This window comes from Quercus robur, chromosome 8 (assembly GCF_932294415.1).
Source record: "Quercus robur chromosome 8, dhQueRobu3.1, whole genome shotgun sequence".
NCBI classification, from domain to species: Eukaryota; Viridiplantae; Streptophyta; class Magnoliopsida; order Fagales; family Fagaceae; genus Quercus; species Quercus robur.
This window is the reverse complement of record NC_065541.1, coordinates 40146313-40173857: the sequence shown is the minus strand read 5'-3', so window position 1 is coordinate 40173857 and position 27545 is coordinate 40146313. Positions and strand designations below refer to the sequence as shown.

At 34.2% G+C, this 27545-nt stretch overlaps 1 protein-coding gene and 1 pseudogene across 2 annotated transcripts; both read left to right on the top strand.

The window, feature by feature from the left end:
- Positions 1–573: 573 nt before the first annotated feature.
- LOC126696285 (pentatricopeptide repeat-containing protein At1g03560, mitochondrial-like) lies at positions 574–1744 on the top strand (annotated as a pseudogene).
- A 21402-nt stretch (positions 1745–23146) lies between these two features.
- LOC126695485 (indole-3-acetic acid-amido synthetase GH3.10) lies at positions 23147–26982 on the top strand. 2 transcript variants are annotated; one of them, XM_050392243.1, is made up of 4 exons: positions 23147–23740; positions 24164–24241; positions 24452–25272; positions 26420–26982. In XM_050392243.1, the coding sequence occupies exons 1-4, from the start codon at positions 23391–23393 to the stop codon at positions 26953–26955; spliced, it is 1785 nt and encodes a 594-aa protein (XP_050248200.1). In that variant the 5' UTR covers positions 23147–23390; the 3' UTR covers positions 26956–26982. The 2 variants fall into 2 exon arrangements, with proteins under 2 accessions (XP_050248200.1, XP_050248199.1); XM_050392242.1 differs by having other exon boundaries at positions 23149–23740; positions 24164–24265.
- Positions 26983–27545: the final 563 nt, after the last annotated feature.

The window sequence follows — 27545 nt, the reverse complement described above, 5'->3', positions numbered from 1 at the left end:
AATTTCAAGTTAGGTTGTGAGCATGGAAAAGGGCAATTTTACCCTGAACGTGTGAAAGGTGTTAACTGAAAAGATCAATTTTTCCTCTGTTGGAAATTTTTCTCAGTAAATTGAAGGTTGCCATCTCCTTGATTCCCCCAAATTTTCAATCTCCTTGATTATCCTGGACATGGAGCCCAATTTAGAGTCTTGCTGCCACAAGTTCTTGATCAGGTTGTCTCCTAACTTTGTTTCATTTGTTTTATAGTCTAATAAACTTCATGAAAACCCTGATATTATTGCTTTAAGGCTCTTTTCTTAGGCTGCTAAGCAAAACAGTTATGTCCATAGAGTATTGCATGTGTTTGTGTCTTTGAGTGAGGTTTATCTTTATGTGATTATGTAGATAGGATTGTGTAATTGTCTCATGATGACTGTTTCAGTGGCTAATTTTTTGCTTAGCAAGTGTGGGAATGGTTGAGGAATTGTTGTGGGTGTGGCGTAGAATGAAGGAGAATAGGATTGAACCCGCTTGTTTAATTTATTGGTGAATGGGTTGGTGAATCAATGATGATCGACAGAGTTGAAAGAGTACTTAGAGGCGATGGAAACTGAGAGGATTGGACTGGATGTTGTGACCACTAATACAATTTTTTTGAGAAGAGACCACTAATACAATGATTGAAGGGAATATCAGGGAAGACAAAGAAGGGAATGGAGAGATTTAAGGGATATGGAGGTGGGGAATATGGAGCTTGATATGAGTACTTATATGACTTCGATGCAGGCTTGTTATACGGATGGGAATTTTGATGTTTGTTTGGGTCTATATCATGAAATGGAATAGAAGAGGTTGGAAACTCTGCGTTATGCCTGTAGTTTAGTGATTGGTGGGCACTGTAAGGATGGGAAGTGTGCAGAAGGATATGCTGTGTTAAAAAAGAAAAAGAAAAAAAAAGAGTATGATTTAGAAGGGGTATAATGTGAATGTAGCAATTTATATGGCGCTGATTGATTCCTATGCAAAAATTGGGTGCATGGAACAAGTGAGGGTATATGGGATTATTGTTAATGGATTTTGTAAGAGTGGCAGATTGAGGAAGCCAAGGAGTAATTTGAGTTATAGAGGTAATGGGGTGGTGATGGCTAATGACATGTTTTATTCTAGTTTAATTGATAGTCTTGGAAAGGCTGTGAGAGTTGATGAAGCTGAAAGGCTCTTTGAGGAATGGTTGGAGAAGGGATGCCCACAGGATTCATATCGCTACAATGACCTTATTGATGCCCTAGCTAAGTGTGAGAAAATTGATGAAGCATTAAAGCTCTTTAAGAGGACAGAAGAAGAAGATTGTGATCAGACTTTTAATACATATACATTGCTTATCAGGGACTGTTCAATAAGCATAGAAGTGAAGAGTCACTGAAGATGTGGGACATGAGGATCATTAAGGGTATTACATGAACTGCAGCTTTTTTTAGGACTCTTTCAATTAACCTTTGTCTTTCAGTCAAGGTAGTTAGGGCTTGCAAGATATTAGATGAGCCAGCTCCATTGGGAATTCACCCCAAGATACTGCAAAGCTGGCCGCATCAAGGCCTATCAGTTGGCTGATGGGATTGTTGATTGGGGCAGAGAAATACCAAGCATAGTTCGTACTATTTTAATCAATGCCTTTTGGAAAGCGACAATGCAGACTTAGCCATGACGTTCATGCATAGTAAGATTGGAATTGGATATGATAGAATGGGCAGCACCAAAGGGTGAGTGAAGGGGTGGCGGTACGTTATAGTCAGGGGGTTCAAATGAACCCCCTGATATATATATATATATATATAACATTAAAAGAAAATTTTGTTTTGAACCCCTGCAATACAAATTTGCACAACCTCACCATGAACTTGATCCCCTTTTATTTAAAAGCCCAACTTAAACTCTGAAAAAAAAAAAAAAAATTGGTCTTTAATTTCAAAATAAAAAGGGATAAATCAAAATTTAAAAAATCATTAAAAAAAATGAATAAAACCTAAGGTTATGTTTGGTAACCGTTTTTGTTTTCTATTTTCAAAAACTTGTTTTGGGAAATATAAAGAAAAAACAATTTTCTTATATTTTTGAAATCAAAATATGTTTGGTCAGTTGAAATTAAAAAAATTGCTTTTTGAAGAAAAAAAAAACTAAAATATATTGTTACTAGGTTTTGAACTTTAATGCTAACTTATTAAATGAGACAGATTCATTAAATTAAATGCATATTATCATTGACTTTTGAAAATTAAAAACTAAAAATAGCTTTTTGCATGTTTTCAATTTCCTTCACAAATTGAGTTTTGAGAACAATTTTTGTTTTTTGTCCATTTTGGATTGTCAAACAAGTTTTTTAGTTTCAAAAATAGAAAATTGTTTTTGAATACAGAAAATAAGGGGAAAAAACAATTACCAAACATACCCTAAGAATTTGCAGCTGCCTAACCTCCAAAATCTCTTATTATCCTTCTTCACTCTCCAAACCCAAAGGAAAAAGGCTGCCGTTGCATAGCCCCCACGATTTGCCATCGCTTGATTGTCCCTAATCTGCCGTCGCCGCCGCTTGATATGGTTTTTTTAGCTCTCTCTTTCTCTCTTTCTTTCACTGTGAGAATGTGTTTATAGTGTTTTGATAGGCTATTTCACTAAATCTGTGTGAGTGAATCACCATGTGTGTGGAGTTATCTTTTGATTTCTTTTGTTGAGTTTTGAATTTTGGACTCTGTGTGTGTGGGGGTTGTGGGGTTAAGAACTGTGACTGTGTTCTGATATTTGTTGTTGTGTTACTCAACTAGTCAACTTGAGTTTTGAGTCTATAATAAGTTTGACCGTGTGTGTGGGCCTGTGGGGGTTAATGGGTTATAGAACTTATAGTGTTTTACTGTTATTGAGTTTTGAGTTTCTTTATTGTTGTAGTGTTGCTGTAAGTGTTTGTATTGATTTGATATAAAGTTGAGTTATGACTCATCTTGGATTTTTTTTTTTTTTCAAAATAATCAAATCCCTCAAACAAATTCATTAGTTAGCAAGGTTTTGAAACTATTTAACAATCTAACAAATCGAGTCTTTTAGAGCTTGTTTGGATGTAGTGAGTTTTGAGTGATATCACTCAATTTTCTGTTTTCATCATCCAAATCATGTGGGTCCCACGGAAGAGCACTTGTTTGGATGAGTTTTGGATCATTGTCTCATCACTCTATTTTCAATGGCATTTCCGTAATTAAACATACATTGAGGGACCCACTAGTCAAGTCAGTTGTAACTTTTGACTCTTTTTTTTTTTCCTCATTAGGTTCGGTGATTTTTTTTTTTTTTTCAATTGGGTTCGGTGAGTTTCGATATTGGGGGTTGAAGGAAAAATAGAAAAAAAGAAAAGAAAAGAAAAGTAAAAGCTGCACCAAGTGATAGGTATGGGGCCTACAAACAGTTAAAAAATATTAAGTGATGGCAAGTGAGTAATGGCGCCAAATGGGTGGGGTGTAAGGAGTTGGGGTATTTTAAGTGATGAGTGATGAGTGACAAAAATTGAGTGATGAGTGATGAGCGACCATTATTTTTTAACCAAACAAGCCCTTAGACTCGATTTTGCTCCTTGAAATCGCACTTGGAAATTGAGTGTCTCACACTCGAGTTCCATAGTAGAAACTAGCACAACAAAATCGAGTTCTCTGCACTCAATTTGTTAGTTTGCTAAATAATTTCAAAACCTTGCTAACTAATGAAATTGTTTAAGGGATTTGGTTATTTTGAAAAAAAATCTACTCATCTTTTGCACTTTGACTATTTGACTAATTTGTGACTTGTGAGTGGTTTTTTAATTTTGCTGAATGTGACTTTTGAGTTGTGAGTGGTTGTTGGCTATGTGACTTGTCAATACACTAACACTAAAAGACAATAAAAATATAGAATATTTAAAGAACTATAAACTTATAAATTAAATAATTGCAAAAAAATCACTTAACAATAATTAATATGTTTATTTTATTGGAAAGAAATATGTCAAATGAATTTATAATTTATTTTTTTGCTAGTATTATGGACAAATTTGTAATAAGGAAACCCCGTAGACTGCAAGATTCATCTCCTACCCAAGATTCATCTCTTATATAATTTATGTTTCTTATTGACCACCCTAAACAAAAATCCTGGAGCTGCCCCTGTCAGTGAAGTTCTGGACTATATTTGACAATTGAGTTTTTAGGTGTATATTTGGCTTTGTAATTTAGGCAGTTAGTTTTTGGCCAATGTATCTTATCTTTGTCCTTACAATTGCATCCGGATTACATAAGGAGGTTGAAAATGTGTCCCCCTCGCTTTAGTCATTCTACATTTGACAATTGAGTTTTTAGGCATATTTTTGGCTTTGTAATTTAGGCAGTAGTTTTTGGCTAATTGCTTAAATTCTGATCAAATTGTTTGCTTGTTTACCATGTAAAGATGATGGAGCTGTTCTTGACTCTCCAGTTCATCCCTGCACTTTATCATTCAATTAACAAATAAATTCTCTCTCACACAAATGATCTAAATGCTTAGTAAGTTTTATGAATTGTGTGTGTTGGCTCATAATGGTGTCAGATGCCACTCATTGATAGTCTTTTACTGCTTGGTTCTTCAATGTGATTATATTGAAATCTTTGGGTCAACAATTCAGCATGCCAGGTAATGTTTCTTCCTTGATCTCATTATGAACTTCTAATAATATATAAAAAATCAATTAAAAAATGTGTATTTAAGTGGGATTTTTCCCATGCTATCTAAGGGAGACAATATTGTGGTCTTCTTAGGGTTCCTAAAGAAGTGACCAAAAGAGTTAATGGGATTTAACCCTGATGAGGGCCAATATATCTTATGTCCTTACAAATGCATCCAGATTACATAAGGAGGTTGAAAATGTGTCCCCCTCTCTTTAGTCATCCTACATTTTTTCTACTGTGGAGGAAAGCAAAGGTTGGAGTCAACTAGGATTTGACTGCACTTGATTTTCGGCAGATTCAGAAATAACGTAGCTGCAGATGGATTTCCTAACTATTATTCTAAGGGCAAAATTGAGGGGCAGGTTAATTTTGAAGTGGCCCAACCAAGTAGAAGCTTTAGCTCTTCAATAAGTTATTCTCCATGATGCAAATGAGCAAAGATGTTCTTCCTCAAGTATGAACTAGATTAGTTAGATAATGGTGGTACCTAAAGATTCTTTCACCTGTAAAACTTAAAGCTTCTCTAACATGTTGCTCCTTGGCTTAAGGTGAACTTTCCCTTGGATGATTTGAGTGAGTTAGATAAACATGTAAAGAAGACAACTACTAACATAGTTTTTCGTTAATATTACAATTTCGCAATGAAAGACAATCAAATAGAATTTTCCCTGTGAATAATATTGGGTACTATTCAAAATCTATATGGTATAGATTTCTTTTGCCCAGGTTAAGATCCATGTCACTTAGTGGCTTAACCAACTCTTTTTTTATTAGGAGAATTAGAGTTCAAATCTCTCATCCTTAGTTGTAACTATTAAATTATCAAAAATAAAAAAAGGGAACTGTTTTGCCCAATCTTGCTAGTAGTTCAACATTATAAAACTACTGCAATTGCTTTACTTGAAATGAGAAGTGAGACAAGACAATGTTGCAATAGGTGAAGTATCCCCATGTCTGCTTTCTTATGTTTGAGCCTTTGTTTCAAAAGTCAACTCCCACACACCTCTTGGGGCACGGTGTGGGTGCCTTGGTTCAGAAAGACCGGGACATTGGAACATGACTGCCTTAAATGATAGGCTGTGTTGCTGCAATAGCGTCTTGATTAGACATAGCCTTTTGCTTTCCGTAACTCTTTTTGAGTGTGACAATTATCAATATGAAATTTCAGAGTATGTCCTATGCAATGTTTGAGGGGATTTATCTGTAGTGTCTCAAGGGCCCAAGGCAGTTTGCTCATACAAACACCCTCCATTCAGTATATTGGGCAATACATGTATAGAATACCTACAATGTTTCTCCTGTAAAGATATACATGTAGCGGCCCTGTTAGTTTGGGCCACAGAAATATGACGTGTAGTCATAGTTACAACTTTATTACTTAGAAAACCAATGAGTATTTGTGGAAGCCACTTTTAACAATTTCTTTACTCTTTCAGATTTCAACACTTCCATCACTGTATCATTTTCAAGCCAAGTGTGGGTGACGTAGGACGAGGGGAACAAACAAAACCTGATTTTTAACTCTTGGGGCAGATCTGGATAACTTGGGTTTTGAAGAATTAGGGTTAGATTTTGGTGGGAAATAGGCTAGAAAATAATAGAGATTAAAGGGTTTGCAAAGGGGATAAGGATTAGTAGGGTTTGAAAATGAAAATAAAGGTGCAAATCAAGATTTGGGTTGCTGGGAACAGTAACCGTGAATAGTAAAATTAAAGAAAATAAATAAATTCTAGGCATCATACCTAAACTTCCTAAGTATCACACCTAGGGTTCCTTGGTATCGCACCTCGGAGAAGGTTGCATCACACAAACCATAAAGAAAGCTTCATAACTCTTAAATTCTAAAAAATTCATCATCTCAATATAAAGCATTACAACTCTTTAAATAGAAGTCTAATACTTGATCCAAGTTGAATTAGGATTTCTTAAAACCCTAATAAGACTTGGACTTGGACACTTAAGGCTTTTACTACTAAGCCCAACTAAATATCCAAACTTAAAATAAAACCCAAAAGAAGATCCAATGGATGGTTAGTACAGCCCATTTCAAAATATTATGAAATTACAAAATTGCCCTTGTTACATAAAATCAAATAAAATATCATAAATTTGTCTTCCCATGGCCTTTGCATCAATGGGTGAATATACCATGGGTTTCAGTTAGATCATCTAGTAAAAATTTTTATTATTGAATAAGAGATCTGTGGTTCAATCTCCGCCTATACCAAAAATTGATTGGTGTCTGGTCTGATGATTAAGAGCTATCATCAAGAGCAGACATCATAGGATAAAACTCTCTAAAAAAAAAAGTGGGTGAATATACCATAGTCTTTCCTGAATATTTTTTGTTCAGTTAACATATATTTCCAATTAGAAAAAAATCAATTGTACCTTCATCTTGTTTCGACACACTACCAATTTCTTTTCCTGCTTCCATTTCCTGCTGCTTTACATTTGGCTTCTTGGGAATAAAAATATCTTATATAGTTTGAGTTTATTCTCACATAAATTTGTTCCATATGACAATCTGATAGATGGGGTTTTTGAAATTTTTCCTTGTCCAGTATTTTTTTTGGAGGGATTATCCAGTATTAATTAAGCTGAAGCAGAAAATGCCAACAAATTTGGCTTGTTGTGCATATCATCAGGAACCTACTTTCCATCTCTCTTTGACTTTTATATTTCTGTTTGCATTCTCTGTATTTGAAGAATGGGAGTAGTTTGGGTCCAGTGTCCAATAGCACTGGACCCATTGAGATGGTGACACATGTCCAATTTTGGACATATGTTACAATCTGACTGGGTCAAGTGCACTGGAAGCACTAGACTTAATCCGGACCCTTGAAAAATGATGGGATTGGAGTGTACAAAAAAGTTGAATTTAATGCCATGTTGTAGGTCCAATAACAATAGTAAGTGATTAGCGGAAAGGCCTAGCTCCAGATACTTGTGGGGAGGGGGAGGTGGGGTGAGCATCTTTTAATTCTATAATAAATTATAAACACAAAGGTTCAGCCCTACCTGGACCACTGTTGGGTCCTCGGGACAGTTTTTCTATTAAACATGACCAATTAACCGGCATAGCATAGGATGCTCAATCAGGTATTGAATAAGAATTCAATCTAATTTCAGTGAACCCACTTGACAATACTCAATAGCTGTCAGTAAACGACACTTGAAATAAGTGTTGCTGAAGTGAGACAGAACGGAAATATCAATAAAGATGTTTCAGAGATAAACTCATTCTAGCAAACTTACAAGTTACAATACTTTCTAGAATTATGCAGAATGATAAAGTGTTGAGTGAATGCTCTGTGATTTTCAGATATGACAAACATATAGATAGGTGATGTTGTTTTAGACCATCTCCAGCCGCTTCTCTATATTTTTGTACTGTTTGAACAGTGAATAGTGATATTTATCTTTTATCTAACTATTTTTTCAAATTCATTTTTCAACAAATTCTCTATCATTTCTCTATCTCATTTAAATATTATTTATTCATTTTTTAACACACGTATCTCCATACCCCCATCCCCACTCCTTTCTTTGCTAATTTATTTTTTTACTAATGAACAATAGCACATCAGGTTTGGAGAATAACTGTTCATTAGCAAAAAACTTTTTGAGTTTTAAAGAAGCTGTTGGAGCTCGTTTTTCCTCTTTTTTCTGGTTTCATTCTCTATATTTAGACAGCCCAGAATGGCCATAAGGCTTTTCTTGTTTCCATTCCAAACAGATGCAAGTTGTTGTTGAATGAGCTTTGGGTACTCTAAAATGCATTAAGTGCCCGTTTGGATTCCACCGAATCACGCGTCCACGTTTTGCGTTTTCATGCTTCTTTTTTTTTTTTTTTTTTTTTTTCCTGTACGTGAACAGTAACCTCACATGGATTCACTATGCAGGGGACAAAAATCACTATTCACACACTGTTTATCACTGTTCACAGCACTGTTCACGTACTAAAAAATATTTAAAATGGGTCCCACGGTACTATTCACACATTTAAAAATTATTTTGCTACAGTATTTTCAGTTTTCAGTTTTCAGTTTCAGCAACAATAAGTTCAATTCAAACGGATCCTAAATGATCAAATCAGCAACATTGACTCTGCTTATTAATCGTTAGGTACTCTTTTAACAATATTTTTGAATAAGTGCTTACATGAGTTAGGACTTAGGATAGGATACCATAAAACTAGTGCTTTTCTAGCTGTGTTAGGTGTACTATTTAGCTACCATTCAAGACTTAATTAGGGACTGTCATTTGCTTATTCAGTTTCACATTTCCCAATTTCCATGACCAAAATGACAAGAAGATTGAAGTAATTTTTACGCATCTTCTAAAAAAAAAATTAGTCGTAGTTGTTCTGCAGTACATATTAGAATAATTCAACAGTGAAATTAAAAGACAGAAAAATAAAGAATAGAGCCTATGAGTCAACACCTAAACTTAATTTTGAAGTCAATACCAAGCGAAGAAAACCGCTAGAAATCGGCACCTAAGGTAGGCTAGATTCGGCATGAGACCATGAAGACAATTTCAACTGAAACTTTCATTCATCAAAATAATCTCCAATTTGAAAGGTGTAACAACACTTAGCTTAGCTATAGGAAAGGAGCACTAAACTCTTATTATAAGTTTATAACTGATGTAGGAAATCTTACTTTTTGAATGACAAAAATACCCTTGACTTTAAATAAAACATACTATTAACCAAATTAAATACAAGGGCCTAAATTGAAAATACAATCGATGTCCAAAAAGAAATTAAAATAAATATTTGCTTGTGCTACCCATCTCGAGTTTTATATGAGATAAGAAAACCATGGGGTTGTGTTGTTTGCAAGCTCCAGTGGTTACAAAATTATGGGGCATTAGCTCTTGCAGGTGATGGCCCATTGTTCAGGCGAACTTAGATGTGGTAGTATGGCTCCATTGTTACGTACATATCAGAATTAATGCAGGGACAATGGTTTTGTTGGTTATGGCAAGAAAATTGGCTCATGTTTTAGTGAAATCGACTTTGAATAATAAACAAAATGGTCCCCCAATATCACCACCCCAAAACCAAAGAAAGTGATAACTCCACGATGTGTGGTAGCTCTGCACTTGGGGTAGCTCTTCACTTGGGGATGATGTAAAATAGTCTACCCCAATTTAAAGACTCTTGTTTTTTTCTTTCACTAAAAACATTACCTACTTTTTAAGTACTGTCCATATATCATTGTCCTTCTACAGTTTTAATGAAGCAATTCTGTGACTTGAACTCTGAAATCCCTTACATTGTGGCTTTGCTGCATTAGTCTCTGTCAATTTGATTGTTCTAGTATCCTGATGGCACTTCAGATTCGCCAAACTCCTGCTACTACAATCAAACGTGACTTACAAGAAACATGATATCTAGACTCTTACTAATTAATTCACCTTGCACAAATTACATCCCACTCTAACAAATTTACATTTGTTGAACTTCTTTTCTTTGAGAATCAAACATTTGTTGAACTTGATTGCATATTTTCTGTGATTGTGTCGTAAATTTACTGTGTTTTTTATACTTTTTTTTTATATTTTTTTTTATATTTTTTTTATTTCCTGCTATGCGTTGGAGGATCCCCTTTTTGGCGTTGCTTCAAAGGTACAATTTGGGATTCCAAGATCATTTGGGAGTGTATATAAATCTACGCAGGTTCTCATGGCCAACCTTCATTTTCAATTTGGAGGGCAATTTTTTGCCAAATAATCATTTTTTGCAAAAAACATATTACTAAAAAGTATCAGCCCAAAGTTATTTTGTTCTGTAATAAGTTTTTGGAACTTGAGTTTGCTAAGCTCGAATTCCAAGCAGGTAGCTGCTGTCTAATTGAAAATACCACATCAAACAATTTACATGAAAATCTATATTCTTGAAACTCGAATTTGTTAAAAAGGAGCTACATGATAAAATAACTTCGAGTGGAGACTTTAATAATATTTTTTCCTAAAAGTTTAAAACTGAACCTTTAGCGGTAAAAGCCCAATTTGGAGTATTGGATATTATCATTTTGCGGCAAACTTCATTTCTTTTTCAAATTTCTCGTGCGATTTCATTTTAAAATATCCTTCTTGCTTTTTGGTGACAAGGTAATATGTGAATGCAACAAAAATTGACTTCCTGATTTATCATTGGGGGATTATTCACGACAAAGAATTGGTTAGATCTCTGGAAATTAAAAACTTGATGGAACCAACTAATTGGCGCATTTCACATGAATGATGTTGGTTCTGTTCAAAATCACCCTCTTGTTGAATAACCTACTTGTGCTAATAAACTAAAGCATGTATTTGCTGACTTGAATTGGTAATCTTAGCCAATTATGATTACATATTCATTTTTAGTGGTCCCGTTAATGCTGCTATCTTGAGTAGTCCCTTTCTGTTTTGTCTTTCTCTACTGATATGAGCCAATAGCATTGGAACTTTCTCTTTCAACGGCTCATGCTTGGTCCACAGAAGAAGGTTATAGAGATTCTATCAAGTTATGGCCAAAATTATTGAGAATCTGAAATCCTTGATATTACCAAGAAAAAATAATAATTGATGGAACAATAATTTAAACTCCAAAAAAAAAAGGAAAAAAAATTACTGTTTAAAATAATAGGAAAATATTGTTTCCTTTTGCAAGTAGGTGAGTGACTCAAGAGTGATGAAACCACCCCTTAGGAGTTAAGGAGAATGGCAAAACTTATGCACTGTACTTAGGTGTTATTTTTTAGATTTCTCATTTAAAATTCAGTCATGTGTAGTACTTAATTAAAAATATATTTCCATCCCATAAGAAAAAAGCCATATGACTAAGTGTCCATTTGGTATGATTAATTTTGTCAACTTATGTTACTATTCAGCTCATTTTTTATACTATTCATAGGTCCCACTGCACTTTTTGGTATTATTCATTGGTTTCACTGTACTATTTCAGCTAACTTTTACCTTTATTTACAGTACTTTCAGTAAAAAGTTTTCAGTTTTAGCAAAATAAGCAAATCATATACAGACCCTAAATTTTAAGAGACGACTCTAAGTAACAGTACCTAAGTTTTGTCCTAAGAAGAATATGTCCACGAAAAGACAACTTTGTTATCTCAAGACAAGTTGACCATGAAGGTCCCTTGGGACCAACATCCGAAGAAGGCCTAGCAGTCGAACCTCCATTATAAGGGCTTGGGGTCTTTTGTGGAGTTTATCCGAGCTGAAACTCACTTTGGGTGGATGACTCGAGATGCCTTATCCCACTGACCTTGGTGGGCCTAACCATGGGCCTCAAGGCTCCTTTGGTTGGATTGAAATCCTATATTGGGTCTATTAGGCCCTCCCCCTTGAGCAAAGTTTTTAAATGTCTAAACATCTAATTGACATGTAATTGGTGATGGAATATTTATTATAATTTTTTAATAGATATGATAAAAATTTTAACCTATGATATTTGTTTTATGATGATTGCTCTTTATTACCAAGACCGAGACACCAATCAATTTTTTAGATAGGCAGGGTTCAAATCCCAGAAAAAAAAAAATTACCAGTTAAACCAACTAAAACTAACAGAATATTTATTATATTTGTGCGGGACAAAAATCTGAGGGCCCTAAAAGGTATTGGGCTTGGACTAAGGTCCACAACAATTAATTTGTAGAGTTGGGGTTCTAGACTAACAATTGATCTTATAATGCTAATTCTTATTTAAGGATTAACAGGTAGCAAATGATTTGAAAAGGATAGATAATAAAAAAGAATCTGTTTTTTTATTCTTCCTCAGAATGATCGAGGAGCCTCTACACTTTGCAAAGAAAAACAAGATTTTCACTAGTCAATTTTGTTTTCTCTCTCTCAATTATGATTTGATCTCTGTTCATTGGGAATCTCTTCCCTTTTATAATACCCCAGCTTTGATCTTGGCCCTCCACTTGGATGGTTGTTGATTCTCTATAAAGATACTTGTCTCATCCTTCCTTTCTCCTCCTTTTGAGACCATGCTGGGTAAGTAACAGGTTGTGATGGCACTATTCAAGTGTTATTTGGCCATTAATGCCGCAAGTTTAGTTAGTGCGGTGCATTTAATGTGGAGGTGATGGCAACTTTTTTGGGTGATAGCAGCTTTTCTAGGTAATTTCCCTTTCTTCTTATCCACATTGGATACTACTATCTTCCTCGGATCAGCGTCCTCGGCTTTGTGCAAACTCCTTCCCAATTTCTTCGGACTGTCCCTGTCCGAGCACCTTCCTCAGGCTAGTTGCTTCCTCGGTCAGTTCTTCTTTTCAGACAATTTCAGCCCACTTGAATTAGGTGAGATGATGATTGCGCCTTTTGACTCCTCAGATCAAGCCCAACGGGATTAATCTCCTCCCTCCCCCCCCCCCCCCCCCAATTTTTATTTGTACTATAATCTACAGTCACAACCGGCATAATAAGTTGATACTTGACACTGAAAAATCGATAGCAATATCTAGATATTACATTTTTTTTTTATCCCCTGAATGGATATTACATTTTACATATGGTTGGATGGCTATAGAATTCTTTGAATAAATTTTATAGGATTTTGAAACATGTAAGTGATACTGACAGAATGACATGGTAGAATACCTTTTCAATAAATGATCGGTGTTTCACTAATCTTCAGATAATTTACATATTTCATTCTCCTTAATTTACTTTTCGAAGGGCATTAAAAATGAAAGACATGGGTAACAGAGCCATTTTGTAGCATAGCCAAAAGCCAAAAGTCATTCAGTTAGCATTATCCAAAAATGAATAAAAGAAGAAGAAAAGAAAAGCGCAAGCCAAAAGCCATATATCAATAGAAATTTGTATAATTTCTGGCCTAGTAGAGATTTTTTATTTTGTTTTTGTTTTTTCCTCTTTTGACGAAAGCAACCTTGGCCTAGTAGAGGGATTGATCATCAAAACCTGGAAATTATGTGCAAAAAACGTGGGAAACGAGGAGCCAACAAAGATCTAAATACAAGATTGATGGAGATATTAGTGGCTTATAAATATTACATGTTTGTCTATATAGGTTTTTTTTTTTTTTTTTTTTTTTTTGAGATATTAGGATTTTTTTTTATTGCGATATTAAGTTATATATATATAGATAGAGAGAATAATGTGAACACCCAATTTTGGAGGCAGTGGGAATTGAGAAGTATCTAGTAAAGAAAGTTTTAGAGAAACGCATGTGGCTATATTAAAGGATGAAAGTGTAGAAAGTAGGCTAACAAGATAGTACATGAGTCCAAAAGCTAGGATGTAAAAGATTTCTAGTAACGTGGGCAGTTTGATAAGAGACTTCTAGTAATGTTATTTACTTATTGTGAAAATGCATGTGGGTGAAAAAGTGTTATGGAAATATGTGTACAGTTGTTTAAACAACTAAAACTGTTGTTTAAACAATAATATCAAACAGGCCTAAAAACTAAAAACTTCTGCTACTAAAATGACATGCAAATCCCTACCATTTTACAATATATCCAACATCTCAACTTTTATTTTAACATATAACACATTAAAATAATATAAATTATACAATAAAAATAAAAATAAACTATCTCTCTTCTCTCTCTTTTCTTCTCCCCCTAATTTTTGCAGTCAACAATAGACTTGACAAATTTCCAATATCACTTGCCTCAATCCTTTTCTTGATAACCCAAGGGTCAAGGCTAACCTCAAGTCCAATGAAAAACCATTATTCTCCTCATAGCTTTTAATTTTCATTCTTTTAACTCCACAAGTTCTTGATGGCACAAAGAGGTTGCCATAGTTTTCACTTGCTTTCCTCTTTTTGGTGATGCTAGCCTCTTAACCAATTTCAACTCTGTTGAAACCTCTTCAAATTCATGTTGGTTTTTGGTTGCACACCCTTCTACTTGGATGATTTGAGGTTGATCAGTCTTCGAAATACCCATAAAGTTAAAAAAAGAAAAAAGATAGGTTCTTTTCCTTCAATTTCAGAACCCATGACCTCCACAGCTCCATTAAAACTCACAACCCACGACCCACGTTACCTAGCCACAACCACGGCTCCATAATCTCCATGCCTCCACCACAAAAGCCGATCTCCACGCCTCAACCACGATACCCACCAAAAACCCAACAAACCCATAGCAAAAACAACCCAATCACCACCACACCACTACCACGCTCACCGCGCCAACCCAAACCAACCAATCCAAATCCAACCCAAACCTCGTCGGAATCCAAAATCCAACCCATCTGAACCCAAAAGACAAAAATCCATAGCAAAAATCCAGTGGCAAGTTTTAAATGAGAGGGAGAGTTTTTTTTTTTGTTTTTCTTTTTTTCTTTTTTGACGAAAGCAACCTTGGCCTAGTAAAGAGATTGATCATCAAACTTTGGAAATCATGTGTAGAAAATGTAGGAAACAAGGAGCCAACAATAATCTAAATACAAGATTGGATGGAGATTTTAGTGGCTTATAAATATTACACGTTTGTCCATATAGGTTAGAGAGAGAGAGAGAGAGAGAGAGAGAGACAATAATATGGACACCCAATTTTGGAGGTAGTGGGAACTAGGAAGTATCTAGTAGAGAAAGTTTTAGAGAAACACACGTGGCTATATTAAAAGACGAAAGTGTAGAAAGTAGGCTGACAAGATAGTACATGAGTCCAAAAGTTGGGATGTAAAAGATTTCTAGTAACATTGGCAATTGGGTAAGAAATTTCTATTAACGTTGTTTAAGTATTGTAGAAATACGTGTAGGTAAAAAAGTGTTATAAAAATACATATACTATTGTTTAAAAAACTAAAACTGTTGTTTAAATAACAATACCAAACAGGCTTAAAAACTAAAAACTCCTGCTACTAAAATGACATATGCAAATCTATACCATTTTACAATATACCTAACATCTCAACTTTTATTTTAACATACAACACATTAAAATAATATAAATTATACAATAAAATAATATAAAACTATCTCTTTTCTCTCTCTTTTCTTCTCCCCCTAATTTCTACAATCAACAACAGACTTGACAAATTTCCATTATCACTTGCCTCAATCCTTTTCTTGATAACCCAAGGGTCAAGGCCAAGCCTCAAGTCCAATGAAACACTGTTATTCTCCTCATGACTTTTAATTTTCATTGTTTTGACTCCACAAGTTCTTGATGGCACATAGAGGTTGCCATAGTTTTCACTTGCTTTCCTCTTTGTTAGGTTCTAAAGTTTAGGACTTTATGTATTTAAAACTCTAATTTGTATTGTTGGCACCATAATCAAAACAATGTGTTTAGAAGTGTTTAAAGCTAGCTCAAAGTTGTATGTCAATGTAAAGTTGGAATCGAGTGTAAAGCAGAAAGCAGTGTGGCTTTTGGCCTGGCTCGATCAATCGAAGCTTAGGCTCGACCGATCGAACGTCGGGCAGATTGCTTTTCTGCAGAATTTTCCAACTCAGCCCTAGTTGTTTTAAAATGTTTTTAGGGTTTCTTATTTGTCCTAAGTATAAAAGGCAAACCCTAGCCACGTTTTAATGTTGCTCATATTGCGGTTTGTGTAAATCTCTTGTGAGATCTAGAGGAGCTTTCCTTTACACAAACTTAGGGTTTTCAAGGAAGAGATATTCTCTACACCTTGATGATCAAAACAGTTTCTGCCATTAAAGGTTAAAGAATACACAAGCGAGGGTGCTTGTAGCTGGTAGGAATCCAAAGAAAGAAAGAGTCCGTGGATTCGGAGCTTGCACGTGGTCGTGTCAGTAAGTTCTACTAGTTGGTAGCATTAGGAAGTCGAGCGGGGGTGCTTGTAAGTCCTTTTGTATGAACTTCGATTCTTTCTGATAATGGATTCAAGTTTACCTTAAGGATAGCTAGGTCAAATCCTCCTCAGGTTTTTTACCGGTTTGGTTTTCTTGGGTGATCATATCATTGTCTTATTTATTTTCCGCTGCTATGCATGATATGATTGTTTGATTGTGATAACCTAGACTTGGAATTTGGACTAAGTAACAACTTGGCTAATTAACTAGGTTAATCCAATTGTGTTTTAAGGGGTCTAAAAACTATCACTCTTTTTGGTGATGCTAGCCTCTTAACCAAATTTCAACTCTGTTGAAACCTCTTCAAATTCATGTTGGTTTTTGGTTGCACACCCTTCTACTTGGCTGATTTGAGGTTGATCAGTCTTTGAAATACCCCTAAAGTTAAAAAAAAAGGAAAAAGATATGTTCTTTTCCTTCAATTTCAAAACCCATGACCTCCACAACTCTACCAATACTCACTACCCACAACCCCACGTTACCTAGCCACAACCACGACTCCACAATCTCCATGCCTCAACCACAATACCCACCAAAAACCTAGCAAACCCATAGTAAAAACAACCTAATCACCACCACGCCACTACCACGCTCACCGCGCCAACCCAAACCAACCAATCCAAAACCAACCCAAACCCCATCGGAATCCAAAATCCAACCCATCCGAACCCAAAAGACAAAAATCCAGTGGCAAGTTTTAAATGAGAGAGAGAGAGAGTCAAAAAAAATATGACACAGAGAGACACAGAGAGTGGGAGATGAAGAGACCGAGTTGGAGATGTAGAGAGAAAAAACTAATTTAATATTATACAATATACTGCAGTAACGTCATACAATTGTAAGACAGTACTGTAAATTGTAAAAAATTTTACAATTGGAGGTTCGAGTAATGCATGTATTTTATGCTTTGATGCTAAAATATAGCATACTATGATTTATACCAGCTCGGATATTGATGCTCTAAATGGGCTAACTCTATAATTCAAACAAGTAATTATAATTCATTTTCTATTATCATATGCGTTTTTATTGATGCCTGACCATTCATTCATTAGTAAAATATTTTAAATAAATATTTTTCTAAAATAAATTATCAATGTATGCTTTAATGTTTAGTTTGTTTTGCAGTGTATGTTCGGTTGGTGTGATTTATGGGAGATGGAAAATGAGAGAGGAAAATAGGGGGGATTTTGGGTAGAGGAGTTGTTTGGTTGGTAGGGAGAAACGGGGAGAGAAAATGGTGAGGCATAGTCACATTGTTGTTTTCTCCTTTGGCCTACTAATTCTTTGTTTGTTTTCTCATTGGGCTCACCAATACACTGTCTCCCTTAATTGGGGAGAAAATTGGGAGGTTGAGGGGCTTAGATGCTAATTTACCTATATGTCCCTCTCCTCCCTACAAGCATTATTATTTTCTTTTTTAACTAATGATCATATATTTTTTTTCTTTTAAACATTAGGTTTTTTTATATTATAAATTGTAATTTTTTATATATTATGTAATAGGGGCATGAGAATAAATTTATCGAGATTATATTTTCTATACTCTCATTTTTCTTTTTAACCAAACAAAATAGTTTTTCATCCTCCAATTTTCCATTTCCTCACGATTTTTTATCCCTTTCTTTTCCACCTCAAACCAATAGAGTTTGTCATTTATACTTACATTTTCCACATCTTATATTAAAATATTCTATTCACTCGCACTTAGCATTAGTTTATACTATATAGGGCTATTATCACTTCTGATTAAAAAAGTTGTTAGATTTTTTTTTTCTTTAAAATATTAGATTTTTTATATTATAATTTTTTTTTTATGTAACAGGGGCATGAGAGTAAATTTATAGAGCCAGACTGAAAAAAAAAATGTTTTTCATTATCCACTTTTCACCCCCAACCAAACATACATGAGGAAAAATTAAATATTTTTCATTCAAAAAGTGTTATGTCGACAACATATTTACAGTACTTCACAAAAAATCATATCTGATAAGTTATTATTAGTTCTAATTTAAACCTACCATTGAAATTACTTTTTTGCTCACCAATAACAATCTGTAATAACCTGTCACTTATGATTTTTTTGTGAAAATTTTGTGGACATAGAATTTCTCTTTCCATTCTCCACTTTTTCATTTCCTCACAATTTTTTATCCCCCACTTTTCCACCCTAAACCAATAGAGTTTTCCATTTATACTTACATTGTCATGTCTTATAATAACATATTTTGTTCACTTGTTCTTAGCATTAGTTTCTACTTTATAGGGAATTTATTTCTTTAGATTAAAAAAAGTATTAAACTTTTTTTAGGATAAAAATTATTAATTTATAGATTGTGTTATTAACAGACCGTTTTCTATATCTTTTTTGCAAGGTTTTCGGACCCAAATCGGACTTGTTGGTCCAATTGGGTTAACCATGAACCAAGTATAAAACCGGATTTTTATGTGTTAGAACTGACTATTTGAAGAATCTAAGAAAATTCCTTGAATTGTGGTTCGACCCGTAAAACAATTTGAACCGTAAGCCAGTTCAACTAGGTCAAAGAGTTGACTTTATTTATATATATATATATATATATATATATGTATATAGAGAATTGAGTGTCGTGGGGGTGTAGAACCTGAGATCTCACCCTCAATTAAGAATCAAGACTAGCAGTGTTACCAACACACCACTTGGACTCCTTTGATGATTTATTGGCCTCTAGTGGTTGATTTGTTGACTTTTGGATCTCCTTTGATCTCTGACAATTTTTTTGGTTAGATCTTGCATCTTTGGTGGTTTGTTGATAATGATATTGAAGCTCCCCAAAATTTGGTCAATTGATTCTTGAAGAATTAATTTTTAAACAAGTTAGACAAAGGCTTTGAAGGTTGCCTTATAGCTAGCCATTGTAGGGGCTTCTCTCAAACTTTTAAGAGTCTCCATTGGTGTATCATTGGCTATTGATCAAAACCTATCTTATAAGGTGCTAATGAACACCTCCCAACTCATGGAATTTACTTGATTTTTTTTTTTTCTTTTTTTTTTTTTTTTTGCTTCTTGATACCATACAAAGGTCTCTCCATCCATATGACAAAAGACCATAAGGACCTTTCTATACTCTAGGGTATTGTTAAAAAAAAAAAAAATGATTGGCTTTGCAAATCTAGCGGATTTTTGCCTTTTGGTGGGTTTCAATAGGTTGAGAGCATGAACACCACCTTCCATGAAGTTCATGTCTTTGGGCTTTTCATTCCCAAATGAGAATTTTCGAGGATGTTTTGATGTCAACAATGATGTGCTTGATCATGTTAATTGATTTTCTAGTGAGTTGCAATGGTTTTAATTTTTATTATCTTGAATTGATAGCTCTAATACCAATTGTAAAGAATTCAATTAGGGTTAGTGTTCCTTAAGATAATTCAAGATAGTTCTTGATGATTGAGATAATATGATTTATTGTCTAAGACTCTTAGGGTTCGAGTACAACATTGGTCATTGGGGGTTAGGGTGGATTTAGTAGTTGGTGATGGTTTTCAAGTTAGATTAGTAAGTGGGTGTTAGGCTTGATTTAGGCTTTCGGGTGCTCAATGGTTTTTATGAGTAGTTGATGGTTGAATGGATTGTGACTACTTTAAGAGAGCCACCACCTTCAAGAATGATATTATTTCAAGGGAGTCTTTAGCTCCAAGAGAAAGACTAGAGAGAAAACAAAAAATTAAATAATAACTTAAATATAGTTTCACTGATAAAAAATGATGAGTACATGGCTTGATTTATACACTCATTGCCTCATTCTAAGTGACCATACATGGCTCATTACTATTGAAAAACTAATTAGGGATGTACTTTAAAGAATACTCCCTTGTGTTTAATTTTTTACATGTGCACTTTTCTAACAAACTATAACTAACTAACTTTCTAACTAACTCTAACCCTAGCTAAATTCTAGCAAATGGACTTTATTAGTTTTACATGAGTTACGATACTAATTCAAGCTTGAAAATGAGTGTTTGATGTCTTTGTCTCCCATGTATGAGAGGCATTCCTTACACTTTGATACTTTTTTCTTGGAATAGAGTACTAATTTAAGTATCATAGGAGTTTTAGCCAACACCACACTGGTGTCACTTCAAGTTTATGTATTTCTATTTCGTAGGCTTTTTGGGAGTGCAAACCACTAAAACCGATGACTCAACATTAAAGCAACTGGTGTCGAAGATCAGATGATCAAACCACTAGAACTAGCAGTCAGAGCAGTGGCTCTAGCAACCGGATTGTCGTCGATCACAATGGGAGTGGTATCTCCAATGATCAAACTACCGACACTAGTTGCTAGTGTGATGTTTCTGGACATCGATGAACAGAGTCACCGAACACCAGACCATCGTAGCAAAGTCTCTGGCCACCTGATCGCTGTCGCCAGTCACCAAAGCAGAGTCTCCAGCCACCAAACTGGTGACCTAGCGACCAAATGGGGGAGGAGAAGCCACTGTATGCTTTTGGAAAATGTTTTACCAAATTTTCAAAGGTAAATTATTTTACAATTTTTTATAAAGGATTTTACGATCAACAAAAATATTGTACAAGTTTGACTACATTTTATCTGCAAACAAATACCTGAAAATGGGAAAACATTTTCCGTAAAATATTTTACTTCAAAACAAATAGAGCGTTAAGATTCCTTGTGTCATCACCTTTCAAGGGCAAAGTACTTCTTCCAAATTGAGGGGAAGTAAGAAAAATAAATTGATTCATCTTATTTGGCTTCCTTCCAACTTCAACGGAAATAAGAAAATAAAGAGAAGATGAGAGGAAGAGTGTAATTTTATTCTTTATTATTATGAACAATAAGAATTTAATTTTAATATTCTTCACTTGTAATTAATAGTTTTTTTTTTTTTTAAATCAAGTTACTTCTCCTTTCCTTATAAAAATAGAGAGCTCAGTGAATTTATAAATCAAAAAATAAAAAATAAAAAGACAAAAAATATTTTATTTGCCTCCATTTTTTAAATATAACTAAATTACAACATAAATTGCATCATGAATCGATTTTTTATTTTTATCGTATCCTATCATATCATGTTTTTGTAATATAAATAATCATTTTGTAAAATTTATATTAAAAAATGGAACATGTTCAACTAGTGATTAATTGAATCATCGCTTATGTAATAATATTTCACAAAACTAACTAAATAAATTTAATTAAAAATATATTTATAGCATCCATACGCAAATTGGTCAAACTCAAAAGGGATGATATGTGATATATAAATTCAAATAATATTTTTTTGTAATCATATTCATCATATTACTTAATCAATTTCATATTTATAGTCCAAGACAATGTTATCAATATCTTCATCATCTTGCATAATTGTTTCATCATTAGCATCAATTTCTTTTGTCCACCTTCTTCTTCCTCATTTCCAATATTTGCTATCTTTTCTTATTCTTCTATTTCAATTACTCTTCTTTCTTAATTTTTCTTTTTGGCGTTCAATTTTCTTGAACTTGTAACTATAATACCAAAATATAATAACAATAATATCAAAATGTAATGATTATGTTCTCATTTAATATTGTATTCATAGTATAGAAAACAATTGTGAACGTTGAAGTGAAATATTAAGTTTGTGGTCCAAATTATGAGAGAGAGAGAGATGGGTTCAACTAATAATTGTGTTAGAAACAGGTCTAACAACTTGTGGGATTCAAGTTAAACTATAACATTTAACCAAAAAACTTAATTTAAACCCACATGTATATATATAGTCCAATACATTCAATTCATATGATACACATCTATATTACATACGACTCATGAACATAATTGATATTTATGATACAGGACTTTTTTTTTTCAATTTGATACATATCTTATGATATGAACAAAACCGGTTACCTCAAGGGAATAGTAGCTTCCTTTCCCTTCCCTCTAGCTTCCTGTCTTTCCTCTCCCACTTTGCACGTGCAAACATAGTGTTAGACTGTTATCCTTGATGGTGAGCTGCAGTTGATCTAGTCATTTTAGCTTACTTTAAGTGGATGCGTGCAATTTACTACTTTATTTGTTGTACCTCAATTGAGTTTTAACTACTTTATTTGTTGTACCTCAATTGAGTTTTAACTACTTTATTTGTTGTACCTCAATTGAGTTTGGCACTGAATAGTGACTGCCCTCATACCTTCCCGAAAACCCAGCAAGTGGTCCAATGAGTTGAAATTTTGAAGTAAATTAAGCTCACTAGTCATTAGTCATCACATTAAAATGAGACTAGCATTTGAGTTGGAAAGAGAGAGTAATTATTAGGTACTCTTGAAACACGAAAAATGATACTTTTTTCTTTTATATTCATGATAAGGTTGATTTATTATATTTATGGTGGAGACCAATATCAACGTAAAAATATAAAACACAATTTCACTGTTCCGAAGACATGAAAGATGACATGAAACACGTATCATTTCAAATGGTGGCTCATAAATTGGAGGGAAAAAATAACAAGGTGTGTCGAGCTGTCAAGGCTCGTGGGTTTTGGTCCACTGGCCACATTAGTCCACATATCATTTAAAAGAAGAATCTCCATCTCTCTCTCTCTAAAAATATGATAACACTATTTCTTGTGGTCCCTAAACAATCGTACCATTAGACAATGGAGCTAGACTGAAAAATATTAGGAGAGGTCTTTTGAGCTATACTATAAGGAACAAAGCTCTATCTACACATAACCATAGCCCAAGATAAGGATCTTTCAATTTGTGGGCTCCTTGCCCTTGGTTCTTCACAAAAAGTACCCCCTCCCCTCTCCAACCCATCTATAATAACTATTTTTTTTATTTTTTTTTTTTATACATTTCTGATTTGCTGCATCACCAAAATCCATAATGGAACCAGCTGTGCCAGTGAGTTATTATAGCAAAAACAATGGCAACCACGAGTATGATGACATTATCGACTGGTTCGAGAACTTGTGTGAGAACGCCGGACATGTTCAGACTCAGACACTTCGCCGGATTCTTCAGCTGAACTATGGGGTGGAATATCTCAAAAAATGGTTTGGGGAGAGAGAAAACTTAAACATCCAAAACATGGATGCATGTGCATTGGAATCACTCTTCACTTCCACGGTGCCCCTTGCCTCCCATGCAGATTTAGATCCTTATATTCAGAGAATTGCAGATGGGGACGAAGCTCCTTTACTCACTCAACAACCCATAACAACTCTCTCCTTAAGGTAAATATTAAATACCTTTTTATTCATTTAATTTTTTTTCTTTTGGTTTGATCTTCATTTTAGCTTTTACTATATTTTCTTTTGGAATTATAATCTTTGAAAAGGAATCAGAATATAGAATTTAAGTTAAGGGCTGTAATTTGCTCCTTTTGTTGGCTCCCATCTCTTATCTTATTTTATGGGGTGCCTAAAAGTTGTTCTGAATTTTTATAATGTTTTTATGACATTGATTTGAAAGAAAACCACTAGCTTTTGTTTTTTTGTTTTTTGGTCAAAATTTTATTTTATTTTATTATTATTATTTTTTAACTTTGTAAAGAAGTCTCTGCTATATTCCCTCCAACCTTGTTGAGAAGTATTTGTACAAGGTTCCACACCTTTCACATGTGTAATTTACTGTAATCCATGGTCACGGTTTTGTAGTTCTGGAACAACAGACGGGAGACAGAAGTACGTACCCTTTACAGGGCATAGCGCCCAGACAACGCTTCAGATTTTTAGGTTGGCAGCTGCTTATAGATCAAGGTTCATCTCACTTTTTGTAAACATCTTTTTTCTTGTATCATTAATAACTATCACTATAAATTTCCTTTTTGACATGTATAGTTTGCTAATTGCCAGTGCTACATGCCTTTATTCCTTTATTGTTTTCAGAGTATATTTTGTATATCTTTCTTTATGTACATATATTTTTATGTTGAATAATTGTAGGGTTTATCCAATAAGAGAAGGAGGGAGAATTCTTGAGCTCATTTACAGTAGTAAGCAGTTCAAAACAAAGGGAGGGTTAACAACAGGAACAGCCACAACGCACTACTTTGCAAGCCAAGAGTTTAAGATCAAACAGGAAAAAACTAAGTCTTTCACTTGCAGCCCAGAAGAAGTAATTTCCAGTGGAGATTACAAACAATCTAACTACTGTCATCTCCTTCTAGGTCTCCTCTTTTCTAACCAAGTAGAGTTTATAACTTCCACTTTTGCCTATAGCATAGTGCAGGCATTTAGCACATTTGAAGAGCAGTGGCAAGAGTTATGCAATGATATCAGAGAGGGAACTCTTAGTCCAAGAATCAATATACCGGAAGTGCGAAAAGCCGTCTTGGAAATCATCTCCCCCAACCCAAGTTTAGCATCCAAAATCGAAGGGTGTTGCCAGGAATTACAAAATTTGGATTGGTGTGGTCTAATTTCTAGGCTTTGGCCAAATGCTAAGTACGTGTATTCTATAATGACCGGTTCAATGCAACATTACTTGAAAAAACTAAGGCATTATGCAGGAGAGTTGCCACTAGTGAGCGCTGACTATGGTTCTACTGAGAGCTGGATTGGGGTGAATGTGGATCCCTATCTACCCCCAGAGAAGGTGACCTTCGCAGTAGTACCCACTTTCTCTTACTATGAGTTCATTCCACTCTATAGGCAGAAGGAAGATTGCCATTCGGCCATTGATGACTTCTTAGAAGATAAACCTGTCCCACTCTCCCATGTCAAGCTTGGACAACAGTACGAGATTGTTCTTACCACTTTTACTGGTAAGTCATTTTAGAATCTTTGGCCTCAATTTGAGTGTTCTACTTTCTTTAAAATGATAATAATAAAATAAATAGTAAATCCCAATAACATACCCGAGGTATAGATTAATACCAACTAGGTTCAGGACTTTCTAAAATTGACAAATTTAGTTTTTAAAGCCAACTTAGTTTCAAGCACTGTTAAACTAGTTAGTTATTTTTTATTAACTATTTTAGGAATTAAATTGGTTTTAGAGACCAAATTAATTAGTTTTGAAAAATTTGGGACCTAATTGACATTAACTCAAATCTCAAAATATGTTAATAGAATTTATCTTAAAATAGATAATAATAATAAAGAAACCCAACATAAATGATATCGTGAGTGTAAAGACCACTCATCGTGGGACAGAAAAATTTCTATTCATTCATTTTTTATTCCGACTATACCTTCTCATTACTTTATCTCCTTTTTATAAAAAATAAAACATAGGATATAGATTTTTTTTTTTTTTTTTTTTTGAAGAAAAAAAAGGATATAGAGAGATACCTATTTCTGTATAGAACTCAAGCAAGTCTCAAATTTTAACTATGCTTGTTCTATATCTTTTTGATATGTACAGTTACCTAACTGCTCGATCCTAAGCGAATTCTTTAGTCATTTAATCATGGAACGTTCATATCATCATAGTCTCTATCGTTGAATTTTCCTGACATTATAATCTATACTTGGGACAATGGATTAGATATGTTTGTACTCCTTTGCTTTGTTTTTTTACTACAAGCTTAAGCTTCGATTTGACATGGATGAGTACTGTTGACTATATGCAGGCAAAAAGATCTTGGCCAAATCTAATTCTCCTTTTTATATTAATGATTCAGCAGTACAACTCAAGACATTTGGAGAACAAGGATACGTGGATAAATTTAAAACCATATAATCATTGGTCTAAGTAATTGTTTTTTGCTCATTGTGTGGTCACAAAACACACTTTGGTTTCCTTCTTTTCTTTTAACTTTTTTTTTATTTTTAATTTTACTCTTTAGAGTAATTCTACAGTTTCTGAAGATCAGGATCCCATTTTGTTCTTTCGAGAATCAATATCATGTTGTGCAGTTTTCACACAGGCATTGGTATTATTGGTACTGACTATTAAATTATATGCAGGGTTGTACAGGTACAGGTTAGGGGATGTGGTGGAAGTGGCAGGTTTTCACAAAGGAACCCCTAAATTGAACTTTGTATGCAGGAGAAAGCTAATTTTGACGGTAAACATTGACAAAAATACTGAGAAGGACCTTCAATTAGTAGTGGAAAGAGGGTCTCAGCTGCTGAGTCAGGCTAGAGTGGAGCTGGTTGATTTCACTAGTCATGCTGATATAGCTAACCAACCAGGTCACTATATAATTTACTGGGAGATTAAAGGAGAAGTGGAAGAGCAAGTTCTTAGCGAGTGTTGCCGGGAAATGGATGCATCATTTGTTGATCATGGGTATGTTGTTTCTAGGAAAACTAATTCAATTGGGCCACTAGAGCTTTGCATTGTGGAAACAGGGACATTCAAGAAGATTTTAGATTACTTCATAGGCAATGGGGCAGCAATGAGCCAATTTAAGACCCCTAGGTGCACTAGCAACCAGGTCATCCTGAGAATTCTTAATGTTTGTACCATTAAAAGGGTTTACAGCACAGCTTATGGTTGAAATAGGCAGAGAAAGAAATTCATCTTTGCTGGGTTGCTTCCAAAAGAAAAGTGCCAAAGCCAAGAGTTTTTTTTAATTTTTTTTTATTACAATTTTCAAATGTAATAAAAATTAAAAAAAAAAAATCATTTTGGTAGTTTATATCAGGTAAAAATTGATTTAGTTGGGTGCATATGCATGAAGAAACTACCTAGGGTTGTAACAACAAAATACAACTTCCCGAAGGCAAGAGGAAATTAGGACATCAATATTTTACTTTCAATGAAGTTTTGAAGGCCAAATAGACAGGGAAGTTCACCAATCCAATTTGCTAAGGAAGACCAAACAAATAAGGAAAATTCATCAACTAAAATAAAAACCGTATCTGTGTGCTCAGCTCAATAAAATTCAAAAGGAATGTAATAGTTAAAAACATAAAAACAACTTCAGCATTGTAGGGACTTTTTTTTTACCGCTAAAATGTATATTGCACTATTATGTTTGACTGAAATTTATTTCAATTCTTATACGTGCAAGTTAGATTTGAACTTATTTATGTGAGTGAAATAAGTTATCTAACTATACATTTACATGAGAAAGCTCGAGAAGAT